Raw genomic sequence first — 17,107 nt, 5'->3', positions numbered from 1 at the left:
CGTACTTATTGTTATAAGGATAACAAGGGCTATGTTATATGGGAAGTATTTCCCAATGTGTTAATTTTTTTTAAATGAAAGTTTTCCTTGATTACATTCGTAAACATTACATTAAACATTGGTAAACATTACATTAAACCCTGGGTACGCTCAATCCAGGGTTAAGCACATAAGGATGCTCATATGGGGAAGCCCAGCCATTTTGCCTGATTTGGTAAATAATCTGCTGAGATTTAGAATATCCCCATAAACATTCTGCTCCCTCTTGCATTTTTGGTAACATTTCCTCTGATGCTTCTCTCTCTCTCTCTCTCTCTCTCTCTCTCTCTCTTAAATAGAGGAAGTGAAAATGTATTTTAAAAAACAATTTTGCTGTCACATTCATTTTTCTTTCTAGCAAAAAAAAAACACTGAAAAATTATTCAGAAGTCAGCAAGGCCTATTATAGCATATTTCAGAGCAAGAATGCTGATCACTCTGCCTTTCCCAAATCCTCTGTAGTTGTGGAATCTTTAAATTCTTTAGCATTTAAGATTCTCTACAATGTTGATCTAAACCATCCGTTTGCACTAAAAATTCTTCAAACTTGTTTGTCCTTTTCTACACTGGTGTCTTGGGTCCTACTCATCTCTAGATGTATAAAGTTGCTAAAAGTTGAAATCCTTCCCATTCTTTAGAGCTACATTCAAACATCACATTTTTCCTTAAGCTTTTAAAATGTCTCCAGTAAGAGTGATATTTTTTCCTCTCTCTGTAAATCTTTGTGTTTATATTTATCCTGGGGTAAAATTAATTTTCAACACACATTGGCAGTACCAGTGATGAACATGAGGAATAGTTAGCATGCTCATTCACAAACATTTATCGCATATTTAGTATGACATAAGACCTGGATTCCAGTACTAATTCTGCCACTACTCAACCGTGTGCTCTTGGGTAAGTTATTTTGTTTATTTTTTGCTAGTGAATTTGAATTATATATAACAGTAGGTTTCACTGTGGCATATTTGTATATGTATATAACACACTTTGATTGTATCCAACCCTTGCCCTCCTTTCCCCATGGTTAAGTTGTTTTATATATTCATCTTAAATATAGTTATTTGTAGCTAATTCTTACCCATATTTATTAAGTATAATATCTATAACGTGGAGATTTTATTGAACATATTTCTTGTGATCTCACAGGGGCATGAATTCTTCTTTGCATAGAACAGAGATATAATTGTCACTTTTTCAATTGATGAATAAATATCTCTCTATGTTCACAAAAGTATGTTAACTCATGGTGAGCAGAAGTAAAGGAAATATCTGGTTACTTGGAATCTTAATCCTGAGTTTCTTTAATAGGAGCCATAGCTGCCTATTCCTTGAATTTTCTGTAATGTATCCTCCCAGGAGAATCTTCATAATATTAAAAAGACTGCTCTAGCTGGGTGCAGTGGCGCATGCCTATAATCCCAGCAACTTGGGAGGCTGAGACAGGAGGATCATGAATTTAAAGACAGCCTCAGCAATGGTAAGGCGCTAAGCAACTCAGTGAGACTCTGTCTGTAAATAAAATACAAAATAGGGCTGGGGATGTGGCTCAGTGGTTGAGGGTGCCCGAGTTCAATTCCTGGTTCAAAAAAAAAAAAAAAAAAAGATTGCTCCAGAGTTGTTTCTCTTCTAGCCATGCATGGAATACTGTGGTCACTCCGAACAAAAACAATGGAGTGCTTGTCAGTTTGGCTAGGCATGCTATGAGTGCACATCATGTCTTTTCGACATGGTCAAGAACAATGGCTTGTGGATCTCATCTTTATTATGCTTAAAATACCAGTCAGAACACATTTTGGATAATTTCATGTTTTTCTAACATGGGGAAAAACACCAATCACTGCAGCTGAGACGATAAACGAGAAGCAAGATTTCCAAACCCTGTGGAGTATTAGAGAGTAATTTGCTAATATCTATCAAAACCTAAAATCTGCATAACCTTTAACAAAGCAATTTCACTTCTGGGACTAGATTCTAGAGAAGTTCTGCCATAAGAAAACAAAGTGTATGTACAGTGATGTGGGTTAAACATGACTTTTTTATTATTATTATTACCACATTACTTGACCCATCAAAGAAATGAAACAACCTAGTTAGACAAAAGGGGAATGATTAAATCGATTATGATATACCAAACACACACAAAAAATGTGATATACTACATTCATTATATAAGATAGACCTATAGATACTTACATGGAAAATTCATAGATTACTTTTAAGAAGATAAATTATAGACAATACATGTATATATGTGCATATGTATATACATGTATTGTCTATAATTTATCTTCTTAAAAGTATATATATATATATATATATATGCACATATCTAATTTTTTTCATATAGGAAGTAATTCAAAAGATATTCATCAAACTTATGAGTGGCGACCACTGGTAGCATTACCCAGCAAGGCTGTTGTGAGAATTAAATGAACCTAATATATGTAAAGTAATTATAAAATTACTGGCATATGGTGGGCATTAAATTTTAATTAAAAACTCTCCTTTAAGAAAACACACAGGTGCTTATTTTCAATTAAAAAAAAAACAAGATAAAATAAAAGTACAGCAACATGTACCAGATTAGTACCAGTCTACATTTCAGTCCCCATTCTGAAAACTAAGGCTACAGCACAGCCTCAAATCTCTTAAACTAAGCAATTCTCGGAGAAGGAGTAACACTTTGGAAAGCAGGTTGTTGGGATCAGTCTTGCCCCCTGGTGGTTGGTAAATGGCTAGCCAGAAAGTTGACAAAGCCCAAATGAAATCTTGCCCCTGATTTGTATCCCAATAAGAACTGTTGCAGCAATGACTTCCTAAGCTCTTTCACATTCATTACCTTAAAATTCTTATATTAAGACAGTAATTTTTCTGACATTGTTTGTATCAACAATCCAATGGCAGGACTAATTAAACCTGTGTTTTCTGTTCTTTCTGCTAGATTTGCCATGAACCATAAGGAAAATGAACCCTATGAATATTATACATTTGTATATAGTATATGTATAATGGATATAATATACAGTAAACATATATATATAGTTTAATCAGTTCATTTCATTTGTGTGCAAACCACATAATCATACTGGGCCCCACATTTTATTTAATTATTTACTGTTCTCTTGAAATTATTAAACATTTTAAAGCAAAAGGCCCTGTACTTTCACTTTCAGTTGGTTCCACAAAACACACAGCTAGCTCATTTTTAAATTAAACTCATAACTCCATATTGTATGTAACTACATTTGCCCATTAGAAAAGAGGAGGAAACTAAGGTTTTGAGTGATTAATGAACTTTTATTGAGGCCCCACGGCTGGCACACCATAGGCCCCTGTTAGAGTCTATTTACTGGTTGCAGAGTTTCTCATCTGTATAGGTATCACCTGGAAAACCTTCAAACATGCATATCACAGACCACATTCGAGGGCCTATTAAATTATAATCTTTGGAAGTATAGTCTTAGAATCCACTCTGTAAGTAATTTTTCCACTGGTTAGAAAATAAAGTCTATATTCAATACATTTCTAATGTTAGAATCTATATAAACCCTTATTCACAGCAGTCACTTAATAAATGTTATGTTGATGGTTATGATTTGGATATGAGGTCTCCCCCAAAAGCTTCCTGTGTTAATGCAGGAATGTTGACAGATGAAATGATTGAATTGTGAGAGCTGTAATATAATCAGTCCATCCTAGTTTAAGTGGATTGGGTGGTCACTGTAGCTGGTGGAGTATAGATGGAAGAGGTAGGGCACTGGTGGTATGCCCTGGAAGGCTTCATTTCATTTCCCTTGTGTTCTCTTCATTCTTCCCTCTGCTTCTTGCCAGCCATGGACCATGCACTGTTCTTTCACCACACCCTTCTATCATGAAGGCTGCCTCCATGTGGGCCCAGAGCAATAGAGTTGGCTCTCCATGGACTAAACTTCTGAACCATGAGTCAAAATAAACGTTTCCACCTCTAAGTTATCCTTGTCAGGTATATTTTGGTCACAATGATGAAAAACTGACTTAACCCAGAAACTGGTAGAGAAGTGGGGTCATCCTTATGACTAACCTAACCATGTGGTTCAGAAGCCTCTGGAGCTGATTTGTAGAAGGAGTTTGTAAATATTTGCAGGCTGCAAAAGCCTTAAAATGTAAGTGGAGCTTAATGGGCAATTCGGATGGGAGTTCATAAAACCAGGAATATGGATTGTGCTCACAAGCTTTCAGAGGGAAATGAGAACTCTACTGAGAATTGGATTAGAAGCCATTCATGTTACATTCTGGCAAAGAACTTGGCTATATTTTGCCCACATTCTGAGACCTTTTGTGAGGCTGAATTTTAAGGCAATGGACTAATCTGGTACAGGAGATTTTAAGGCAGCAGAACATTCAGTCAGTGGCATGGATCTCACTGGCAGCATTTAGCCAGGTTTACTGTGAGAATCAGGTGCAGAAAGCAGAGCTGAAAGATTTTTAAAACTTGTAGTTTATCTAGAAAAGTCCATGTAAAAAGGCCAAGGAATGTGCAATTGTTAAGGAGGTTATAGCTACTAAAGAGATGCTAATTACTTTACACAGAGACAATAGGAAAGATGGCCTGACATCATCTCAGAATTTGTTAGACTATACCCATTTCAGCATAAATATACAGAAGAGAAGAGATCCTGGGGGCACCCTACTTGCACAGGGAGGCCTAGGAAGTTACTGTATCGCTTCAGCTGCCCAGGCACTCAGAGGCTTCTTCATCCATTATTCTAGGAGACCTAACTACTATCCAAGCTGACAGCAGACATTGGCATTGTAACAGGGCTGAGGCCTTCTGGGAAACTGAGGCAGTGAAGACTACCCCCCATTCAAGGCCTGATTCTTGCAATCAAGTCAGAAAGATTTCAGACATGTTGTTCAGAGTAACAGGCATGAGTTTATTAAAGCAATAGGAAAAGGGAAAGGGAGAGAGTGTGTTCTCTCAGAGATGACAGTGTCCCTCTCCTAAACTCCAGTTTTATTTGGGTCCCAGAGAAGTTTCCAGAGAGCTCCATCCAGGTTCACTTTTTGACTTTTCACTGACAGCAGAATGACATTGAGAAACTAATGTGACTCCATTTTTGAGAAGCCAGCCCCTACCTCAGAACAAAGCCTGTCCAAGGAAGGGGGGTGTGACCCTTGTCCTTGGAAAAACCCACAGAGCACTCCTAAGCACCCTTCTAAGTTGTTTGTCTGCAAATAACAGGAGAGATCTGTGGCCCCAGGTGTCCCTGACTCAGTTAGGCTAGGTGAAGAACCATAGCAACCCCCTAGCAACCAATCAGCATGAGACAGGGAAAGGACCTGGGATGCCAGATGACCCCCGAAGTAGTTTATGGTGGTTGATAACATGTTGGGAAACCATGTAGTTTAGCAGTACTCCCCTCGTGGCTTAAACCAATCAGTTCAAAGGAATCTCCCTCTTGTACTAACCAATCACCCCTACCCAACTTGTTCCCACCATTGAATGTGCTAATCAATGTTAAGAGCTGTTGTTTGACTTTCCAGTGGTATGGAATGATTTGCTGTGTGATGTTGTGATGCATAGAGTATCCCCCCAAAACCTATAAAATCTCACTGGACAAAGGACCAGGACTCACTCCCTGGGACTGCTGCATCGGAAACGGTTGTGAGTCCAGGGTTGAGCTTGCAATAAAGATTCTTGTGTGATTGCATCGGATTCGGCTCCTGGAGATCTTATTGGGGTCCCACGAATCTGGCATTACGACATCACACTTTCAAGTCCCCATTGCCATGACAACTCTAGGTCACTTTGGCCCATGCTGACTGGTTCTAATTGGATTCTTAACCATAAATTCTCACAGACTTTATGGCTAGGAGGAATTATTCTTATCTCCCTGAATTCTGAGATCTGGTCTGTGAAAAGGGTCATAAAAATCTTCCTTTAGTGTAACATGGGTTCCTGTTATCAACATTATTGCTGGCCTCTATCTCTCCTGCAGCTAACAAACAGGTAGTTTTCTGAGGAATGTGAAATATCCTGTCCCATTACGCCAGGCAGGCAAATTGGTTCTTGGAAAAGAAAACATGTGGTGGTGAGCACAGTGGGCCCATTTTGTAGGAATAGTCTCTCGTGCTCCCACCACTCACATCTGTCTGGCCCCTATCTGTATCATCCACAGGATACTGGGTTCTGCAGGAATGCAGGATGCTGGAGTTAGGTCAGAGAGACTTCCACCTGATTTCAAAGGAAGCCTGGGGATACCAGGGAAAGCACAGCAGGACTGGAATCTCAGCTGGTTGCCCCTGAGAGGGTGATTCATGAAGCATGGAGATCTCAGAAATTAAGAGGTACTGGTAACACAGACTGTCTGCTGAGAAAAACTGCTGACTATGGACAGAGCCTAAGTGCACTACAACCTGCAAGGCCAAAGGTACAGGGTTGCCCAAGCCCTTTGGAGAGAACATCTTGTACCCACGTGTCCTAGGTTCTTTAAGTGCTCTCCCATTGGCCAGATGAGAAATTGATTAATGCTTAAATGTTAAACTGTGTTTGGCCTCCCAGCCAGAAATGGCAGAAGTGTTCAACCACTTTCTATGGCCTCCCAGGGGGAACATACTCCTCATCCTACAGGGTGGTGACTATTAAGTTAGAGTTATAGACTGTAGCACACCAGACGCATGTGAATGAGAAGTGCCTCTCCAAAGTCTTCCTTTCTTGACTTTTACTTGGAGATCTAGAATCCAAGCTCTGAATCTAGGCAGGCTCTGCTCCCAGTCCAGGCTCTCTCCTTGCTCATGTCTAAGGTCCAGCCACATCTAAGATGGGTAGTTATATCCAAACACAAAGTCCTTTCATACCTGTTATTCCTTCAACCTAAGCCCATTGTCGATATTGGTTCATATGCTGCTTTCTCCCCAAAATCTTGAAGTCAGAATGAGTTGCTTCACTTTTTCTAGGCTCCTCTAATTGATTGATGGCTTGGGCCTCTGTGATAGTTACCACTATTATCCTGGTCTTAGTTGCTCACCATTTCTGGACACATCTTCTGGCTTTTCTCAATTGGAAGCTGTCGGTAAACCAGGGTTACAGTATTCATTTCTTGCCTACCAGGTGTCAGGGTGACCAACTCATCTGAATTGCTGAGGACTTTCCTGATTTCAGCACTAGGAGCCCTGAAGTGTATGTTTCACACAGTGGCAAGCCTATAGATTGTCTCTAATGCATCACTGAGATATTCAAGAACTCAGATCAACCTTTATAAACCAATCTTTAAAGACGTTTTCAGTGTGTGGCATTTAACATCAAATTCTCAGGAATTTTATGTTCTTAATTTAAGATGATGCATTATAGTCATCCCTCAGTATCTACTGGGGGGGGGCACTTGTTACAGGACTCCCTGGAGGTACCCAAATCTGCAGATGTTCAAGTCCCTGTTATAAAATTGCATATAACTTGTACACATTCTCTTGTATGCTTTAAATTTTCTCTAGACTACTTATAATGCCTAAGATAATGTAAATGCTATGTAAATACTTTTACACTGCATTATTTAGGGAATAATGGCAAGGAAAAAAAGTCTTTACATTTTTAGTATAAATGCAATTTTTTTCTCTAATATTTTTTATCCATTGTTGGCTTAATTGGCAGATATGGAGGGCTGACTATACTCCATACTGAAAATCTGTCTTTGGTCTTCTTATATTCAGAAATTTTATAGCCACTGTGGTGGGATACTCTGAATGCTTGAGAGATTATTTTTAAAAGATGGCTAATTTGAAAAGAGATGAGAAATTAAAATGCTGCTAGAAGTGTTGGGTAGGAAGGAAGAAAAAGAAAACAACCCAGGCCTACATTAAACAGTCTTCATTAAAATGCTATTGGATTCATTCCTTTGTTTCATACAACTGTGTGTAATTATAGTATACAAAACCTCCAGATCTTCCTGCTATTAAGTATTTAAAAATATCTGTTCCAGATTTTCAAAATAAATTTCTCATGTACAGTAATTATATCACATAAAATGTGCAATGCTTAAGATTATTTTTATTACACTAACTTAAATTTAGATTGCTTCTCTTAGGTTGACTTAGTCATTTGTATAATGCTGCCTTGGGTATTTCCTAATAGGACAGGAAATAATTCTATTTGATATAAGTTCATGGGTGCTAAACACTTGATCAAAAAACATTCAAGAAGAGAAATAAGAAAAATGGTTTCAAATTTTGGGACACCTTTCTATTTGTACAACCTTTGCTGTTGAAATAAATCTCTAAGTTCTGCAATAGGGCTGGCAAGTCACAGGACATGATGACATGGTGGAACAAAACATGGACAGAGATTCAGAAGATACAGGGCTTTGGTCCAGTTGAGCTATCTGGTTCTTGATAGGGTGATAATTCTGTGTTGATAGCTTAGAGAGAAACTCATGAAAGTATTTGTCAAAGTCACTTCCAAGTGGTGAAGTCAAAGCCCCATGATGAGATAGTTTAAATCAGAGGTGCACATCAGCCTAACTTGAGAGTTTCCTGAAATCCATTTGGGCCCTACTCTAAGGCCAATAAGATCACAATCTCCCAAAGGAGAATATGCACATTTTTTTTTGAAGACCATGCATTTATGACTTGCATGCCTTGTTATCAACTTCTAAGAGCTGCAAGAACATAGGCTTTTTAGATTGATGGGACCTGGAACAGAATCCCTTTCAAGTCTCAAGTCCCTTAATTTGTGACTTTGGAAAATTCACTAATTCATTGACTCTCAGTTTTTAAAAGAATGGCAATACAAACCTTTCTTTGCACGGTTTTTGTATAAAGAGACAGGTAAAAAAACAACTAGGTCTGAGTAAATATCTTCAGGGGTCTGATAAGTAATCTAAAACATGAAGCTTGAAAGATAACAAGGAATGTTAGGAATTAGCTAATGGGAGAGTACAAACCCTGACTAAATATATTAATTATTTTTGTGGTTTTTATTTTATTTTTCTAAATTTATTTATTTAAATTAGGTATATATGACAGCAAAATGCATTTTGATTCATAGTACACAGTTGCAGCATAACTTTTCATTTCTCTGGCTGTACATGATGTAGTGTCACATCTCATGTGCATTCTTATGTATCTAGGGTAATGATGTCCATCTCATTTCACCATATTTCCTGCCCCCATGCACCCTCCCCAACCTCCCACCACCTTGAGCAAAGTTCCTCCATTTTTCTCATGCCTAATATATTAATTAAAAAAACCCCACTGAACTAACATCACAAAACATAACTTTAGCCATATCATCCAGTTGTATCTTGTGTATTGACCAAATGAATAACCAATTCCTCAGTGTAAGATAAAATATAAAATGCTAAATTCTGAAGAAATAATTTTCTAGTTCTGTGTAAGGTGCTGCTAAATACAGGATTATATATTGATTTAACAAATATTTAATGCCATTATATATGAGTAGTTCTAGATAAAGACACCAAAAGAACTAATTCAGAGTGTACAGCCAATAGTGTGCATAAAGTAAAATATGTACATTGGTAATGACACTAAATTCAACTACCAAAGCTATCTTTCCGATTCTAATTTTATATTCACATTCTATAGATGACTTTGTGACTCTCTGTGTTTTTTAAATTCAATTTTTAAACATTGTTATTGACTAGAAATATTTGGAATTTCAAATAATTTGTTTTTCAGGGACAGAATATATTTTTAACATAGTAGTTTGTGGGGAAGTGAGGCTCAACATGGTCATTTGTTGGGAAATGAGGATGTTATCTTAATAAATGTTAAGGCGCCATCAGGACCAAGACTCTATGACTAAGAAACAATAACTCACTGGGTTCATCACATAAGAGGAACACTGACCAAATGACTCACAATCATTCTTAGAAGTAGAACATTTCCTAATATATTTTGGGCAAATTTCCTTTATGTGAAATGTTTTCCGATTCCAAACTACAAAACCTGGCAGCTTTCTGACCTAGTTGAATGAGCTGCCCTGGTGCATCATTGTGGTCAGATTTTCTGAACTCCATTAAAATCTGAGCTAAATAATTTTATGAGGCCTACTGCTGATCTTTATTTCAAACCATGACACTCCTTCACTTGTTAGACCTGCAGTTATTGCACTTAAATTTTAGTTTCCACATCCCTAGAATGGTGATAAGATTGTGTAGGACTTATCAGGAGGGTTAGGTGAGGTGATGTTTGTAAAGCATTTTCAGAACCCCTGGTACATAGTGCTATTCAGAAAGGCTGGCTGGCATTTTAGTTATCATTTCTACATCCACACAACTAGGGCCCTTTTGTCCCTAGTTGTTTTGGGAATCCTTGAAGTCTCTATAATTACCTGTGCCAGGTGTTTCTGCAGGAGCCACTGCTGCTTGCAAAACCTCTCACAGGCAGTCACTGAAGATTAGATATGAACCAAGATGGAACTCAGTCCAAAGCCAAGTGTTATCCACCTCAACACAACCATTATGGGGAGAGGGAAGGTGTTCTATGAGCAAATCTGACCTCCTCTTCCCTTTTACGTTTTGAAATTTCCCTTAAGATTTAAATTTTTTTTCAGAGGGGGTCCAACAAAACAACACATATGCGCGTGCACACACACACACACACAAACACACACACATACATAAAAAATACTTTGCTGTGATAAAGTCCAACTTCCTTAGCCTGGCTTTGAAGACTTTCAAAATCTGGCTGCAGTTTACTTCTCCAGCCTCCCATCCTCATTTCTCCCCTTCTCTTTTGGTTTACTCCACTGCTGGCCACCTTGACTGTGACTCATGCATGTGACACCCTTCCCATCTGCATGCTTCAGCCCCAGATGCAGGGCTTTCTCCCACACTGCCAAATCTTGCCCCATTCTAGGGGCAAGGTCAGACCTTGTGGAAAGCTTTCCAGAATACCTGGACCAAGTCAGATCCAAATTCATACCTCATCTTCATCTCTAACTAGCCCTATATTTGTGGAGTCTTTAAATAAAATAGAAAGAATTCTACCCCACTGCTGATAGGAGGACTGATTGTGGCAAACAAGGACCATAAGCACTAACCACTTGTCTCAAGTGTATCAATTACTTCCTTCCTTGAACTGTGGTCATTTCTTCTATTTGCTTATTCATAGAAAATGGGGTAGGAACAACTGGAGAGCTACTGGGAAAAAATAATTCAAGATTGAGAGCTCCTCATCCCATTCTTTACAACAAATAAATTCTAAGATAAGTTATCAATGTTAAAAATGAACTATCAACAACAGATGAGTGGAAGAAAAAAGACAAGTGAATTTATTTACAAATTTAAAATTAAAGAGGGCTTTTGAAATTGGATGCGGTAAAATAACCAGATGCCAACAGATGAAAATATTGATCATTATAGCTAATTAAAAATGCTCCCTGAGTGTAACTCAGTGGCACAACACCTGCTGAGTAAGGGTTCAGTTCCCTAGCACCAAAGTTCAATGTTTCTACAGCAAGCAAAAGAATGATAATAATAAATACTGAAAAAAATTAAATTATATCAAACCAAGATAATACATATTAAACTTGTATTATGAAGGTCCAATGTCCTTAATTTATAAAAAGCCTTACATGTCAATTAAAAAGTACTGAAAACTCAAATAAAAATTAGGTAACGTAACTCAGTCAAGTACACAAACTATAAATATGAAAGAATCAATTTCATTGATAAAAAATCAATTTGACTATAAATTGAAGAAAAAAGACACCATTTTTAAAACCTATTCGACTGGTAAAAATTAAAAAGTACCCAGTGGTGGTCATGGTGTAAAGTCATAGGCCTTCTTAGGCACTGTTTTAGGGATGTAAATTGGTGCTACTTTTGCTAAGAAAAATTTAGTAACATTTACCAAAATAAAATATGCATGTTCCCTTGACTCACCACTTCCAGTGCTATAAAATGAGCTGAGAAACAAATTTAAGATCTGCGTAGATGGCAGGGGGTGTAACTCAGTGGTACAGTGCTTGCCTAGCATGCATGAGGCCCTGGTTTGATTCCCAGCACTGGGAAAAGAAAAAAAAATAGACCTTCACAGAAATAAACTAATTGCAAATGTAATGGAAAAAAAGGTTATCTACTTGTTAATAGATGACTGATGAATGAAGTCATGACACATACAAAACACAGAATTCTACAGTTATTTTAAAAGAATGACATTCACAAAGACATTTATTAGAAATATTAAGGGAGAAAGAGCAAATAAGGAAGATGATGTCATTTATATACATTTGAAATGTGGGGTGAGGAGGTGGGGTATATATCCACAGGCACACATAACCTTAAGTATTTTTCATATATAAGAAACAAGTGGTTAGTTTTGGAGGACCTAGATGGAGAAAGACAGAATAAAGCAATTTTTATGTTTTTCTGAACTCTTGGAAGGTTATACTCATGTCCCTTGATTCCCTGCCCCTGCTTTTTTTTTTTTTTTTTTTTTTTTTACAAGGCTCAGGATTGAACCAGGGGCCCCTGTCATGCTAGGCAGGCCCTCGACCACTGAGCTACATCCCCAGACCACCCCCCAACCTTGTTTTTTTGAAGATGCTATTCATGAAGTAAAGTTGATTCTCAAATAGCTAATGTAATATGCAATCAAAAAAGGGAGAGACTTCCTTTCCTTCTGGCCTTGCCCAGTATGAATAATAGAAAGTTTACATTGATTTTCCTCTGTGTCAAAACCCTGGGACTGCAGTTCTCTTCCATGGGGTATTTTCTGGCTGTTGTAGTTAGGTTCCAAGAAGTATCTGCTACAGTGAGAAATCTTGCTGACTGGCATATTAATTTTCCCCTCAAACTAAAGTCATGTGTAGCAATTAGAGTCCATCTAGCTTGGGTAAGCTCTGCACAAACATGAGGATATTCTTAGCTTCATTCTCTTGTTCACTGGACTCAAGGGCAGAGCTGCTGATATTTGTAAAATGGAAGAATGGATGATAAAGAAGTGGAAGGATGTAAAGAGGGATAGGAGAACAGAAGAAGTGTCTTCCTGGTCAGATAAGCAGATTCTTCTCCTGCCTGGCCCTCAAGGCAGCACCCTCATTTTATATGCTACCAGTCAACCAGGCAGATACTGAAGCTGCTCTTTTTCACTCATCCTGGCTTTCTCTTATTCTTTTGGAACCTGCTTCTAAACATCTTGGACTGTCCTGAGAGACAATTGCTCTGAGAAGCCCCCAGCATGTACACCAAAGCCCAGTTTCTTTTATTCATATTCATTTCCCTAATTTTCTACCTCTGAGCACAGAGTTGACACAAAGTCCTGTTTGTTCTTTTGTTCCCTTTTGACCAACATTTGGCTTAAACAATCCAGCATTTGACTCATTGTTAATATCTTTCCACAAATGTACTGAGTGACTGGATGCCCAGCACCAACGTAGGACTTGGGCCTAAGTTTTTAACCTTATATCTAAATTTTATCTACATAATAAACAACTTGTCTACTGTAGACCTTTGTTCCCACTCGTCAGCTAGGAAAACTAGAGAGGTACAGAGGCATTTGAAAAGGCTCATTTTGGAACTGGATATAATTTATTAACTGGATTAATAAAAGTACAATTTACTATGATGTTTACTATATTTCTTCGAATGAGAAGTCCATACATTAAAGACTGGAACTCTAGTAATAGATAAAGGTAACAAACATGTCACTTTGACAGGGGGCACTTACATGGTCCCAAGGGCATTTGAGAGAGGTAGAATTGACCTTCAGAACCATTTGTGATATCTCAACCCTACCTGCAGAAATGATGTAAAAAGGTCACATAAAATTTACCTTGAGCATCAGATATCGCTTAATTATTTTTGAAATGACAACATTGCTTTACATGGAGCCACTATCACATAACCTTTATAAATTGATGATATCTTTTTTTCCTCATGTGAAAATGTGGCTGTGAGTTTATCAGCTGCTAAAATTTGAACATATTCAAATTTACAAATAATGGGAAAAGTCTTAAGTCCTCATCCCTAACACTCCACTGCGACCATCAGGGGCACCTGCACAGACACACTGGGGCTATCAGAGCTTCCTGCCATCACTTACGTCATGTAGGTGAAAAACGTGCTGAGAGGCTCCAAGGAATGATTTCGGAAATAGTCAAATTCTCCACACAGCTTTTTCCTCATCTCGGTGTCAATTTTGGAAACAGTAAGAGGATTTGTTTGATTAGCCAAGAAATTACCATAATCAGTGGTTTGAAGATGAATTTTCAGATCTGAAATGAAAAGAGATCACAAATCAAGTTAAATTTTCAGCATGCATAAATAGCTTTTTCAACATTAATTAAACATGTAGTAACTTTAAGGTAAAACACTTAGTGTCTTACTAGATTTCAATATAACGTCTATATGTTATTTAAACTTGCATGTTGATCTCTGAAGCCATTAAAAATTCAGTGTAGGGCTGGGGATGTGGCTCAAGCGGTAGCGCGCTCGCCTGGCATGCGTGCGGCCCGGGTTCGATTCTCAGCACCACATACAAAAACAAAGATGTTGTGTCCGCTGATAACTAAAAAATAAATATTAAAATTCTCTCTCTCTCTTTCCCTCTCTCACTCTTTCTTTAAAAAAAAAATTCAGTGTAAATATGCGTATTCTAGCACACCAAAAATTTTTCCAATTATCTCAGAAATCTGGTATTTTTTCACAGAGCTAGAAAGAAAGAACGACAGACACCTAGCAGAGATGGTTTTACCTGAGCCAGTTTTAGTCATTTTGAAGTAGCAGTTTGGGAAACTGTTGAGTGGATACTAAGTCTCTGTCCCAAATTGACAGAAAAGAAAAATGTATTAGTAATCACACCCATGGAGTGGCAGCCATCACTGCCCCATTTCAACTCCTTTCATTATAAATAAAGAACCCAAAGCTCAGTATGGCTAAATGGCTAAATACTGGAGTTATTTAATGGCTGAAGTAGGACAGGAGATGATACTTCTGTTAAAAATCCAACATATCCAACATCATGTCCACCAGACTATGCCATGCATTCTTTAAATGTCAGTGGTTTGGGTTATTAGATGATTGAATTAAATTCCAGCTTCTTTTTTGGGGGGCAGCGGGTACTGGAGATTGAACTCAGAGGCATTCAAGCACTGAGCCATATCCTCAGCCCCATTTTGTATTTTATTTAAAGACAGGCTTTCACTGAGTTGCTTAGTGCCTTGCTTTTGCTGCGGCTGGCTTTGAAGAGATCCTCCTGCCTCAGTCTCCTGAGTAGCTGGGATTACAAACTGTGACGGCACCTAGCTAAATTCCAGCCTCTTTTATTGTCATTTCCTTCTGAGAAAACTCCACCCCTCAAACCCAGTGCTGGGGCTAGAACCCAGGGCTAATGGTATCTCCATTAATATGTAATTTTGATGCATCAGTTAAAAAAAATACTTATACATAAAAAAGAAGAAACTATGCTATATAAGATAAATATATACAATTTTTAATGCCAAATTTTATAAAAGGTGGTAGAAAAGGAGAGGAAAGATGAAGTAAACACTGGAGCATCCTGGAGGGCTTGGTATCTGTATCCTGGGAAAAAGAGGGAGCCACTGTGATCTATGAATTGATAGCCTTGGGGGAGGGTGGATCTGTCATTAGGCAAGATGCAGTTCTTGAGTGGCTGAGATACAGGGTATGGGCCATTCTTCTTTGGCATTCCAAGTAGATTTTGTATTGAAAGGCTCTTTTATTTGCTTGATTATATAATTAATGAATTCACTTAAAAACGTTATGCTTTTTGTGTGTGTGTGTGTGTGCCTTGTTTCACTTTTATTTTGGCAGTTCAGATTTTTAAGTAATTTGACAGTTTGCATTCTCAGCACCAAGGAATATTTGCCAACAGAAGTGACACAAATGGTATTTCTTTCAAAACCACGATATTTTGCTCGGTGACATATGTTTCTTCTAAGCTAAGCAACTTTCAAACCTCTCAGTTGCCAGAGAGATGCTGAAGTTTAATGTCTCCAGTGTTTCAGGCCCTGTAGGAACTGTGGAATCAGGAGTCAGTGGAGAGGCGGGTAGACTACAAGACACCCTCTTCCCAGCTCCAAAGTAATCCAAGGGAACTCACGTGTGGATTCTAAGGAAACCCTAGGATATGAAATGTTTGCTCCGAGATGATGGTAGATTACTACTAATAAAAACAACAGTGCTCATAGATTTACAATTTTCAAAATTGGTTCACTTAATTTTTTTTCCCCTGCATTTCTTTAAATGCATATCTAAGTAGGGATGTCAGTAATAAGACTTTGTGGTCAAATATTTGGAATAAATAGGCTTCTTTATTTCAGGAATTGAAAGACTATAAATATATGTGTGCCTGCAGGCTTATACATGGGTAGAATGTAAAAAAAGTGTCCTCTAAGAGTTGCCGTTGCCTAGTTAAAGGAAGATCACTTGACTAGTCAATGAGTCAGGACAGGGAAGTGAGACATCATGATCACCTTCTATTAATTTGTTGGCAGATCATTTTTAGAGTAGTATTTTTTTTTTTCCAAGCAGTGTCCTGCTTTGGCCTGAATGAATGTCCAGCCTGGTATAGTGGTGAACACCTCTAATGGCAGTTACTGAGGATACTAAGGCAGGACAATTGCAAGTTTGAGACCAGCCTGGGTAACTTTGCCAGTTAAATAAAAAAAAAAAAAAAAAGAAAACGAAATTTAAAAGGGGCTGATGACAGAACTCAGTGGTAGAGCCCTGCTGGGTCCTGCTCCATATAGTGACCAAAAAAGTGTGTGTCTGACCTTCCACTCTACAGGTAAGGCTATGTCAAGGAAGCACATTAGAGGTGCTTGTCCAAGATGCTATCACCAAGTGGCCCCCTGTCCATTCTCGCCTCCTGCTGGTGCTGAATTTATGGAAGTTATCTGACCTTTCATTTTTCTTTTCTATCACTGAGTTGTACCCCCAGTCCCTCTTTTTTTTTTTAAGTTGGAGATAGACACAATACCTTTATTTTATTTATTTATTTTTATGTGGTGCTGAGATCAAACCCAGTGCCTCACATATGCTAGGCAAGCGCTCTACCACTGACCTACAACTCCAGCACCACCCCCATCAAGACCCTCTATCTCATA

The 17,107-nt window shown here is 38.1% G+C and overlaps 1 protein-coding gene across 1 annotated transcript in view; it reads right to left on the bottom strand.

Moving 5' to 3' along the window:
- ATP6V0D2 (ATPase H+ transporting V0 subunit d2) overlaps positions 1 to 17,107 on the bottom strand; it is a gene marked incomplete at both ends in the record, with an annotated part of 62,104 nt that overhangs the window by 34,432 nt on the left and 10,565 nt on the right. The window contains one exon of the mRNA XM_081266653.1: positions 14,083 to 14,254. Coding sequence (XP_081122779.1) covers positions 14,083 to 14,254 — 172 coding nt within the window. The remainder of the gene's footprint in view (positions 1 to 14,082; positions 14,255 to 17,107) is intronic.

This window comes from Spermophilus citellus (genome assembly GCF_964194105.1).
Source record: "Spermophilus citellus genome assembly, chromosome: 14".
Taxonomy (NCBI): Eukaryota; Metazoa; Chordata; class Mammalia; order Rodentia; family Sciuridae; genus Spermophilus; species Spermophilus citellus.
The sequence above is the reverse complement of the archived record's forward strand: the minus strand, read 5'-3'. Positions and strand labels throughout refer to the sequence as shown.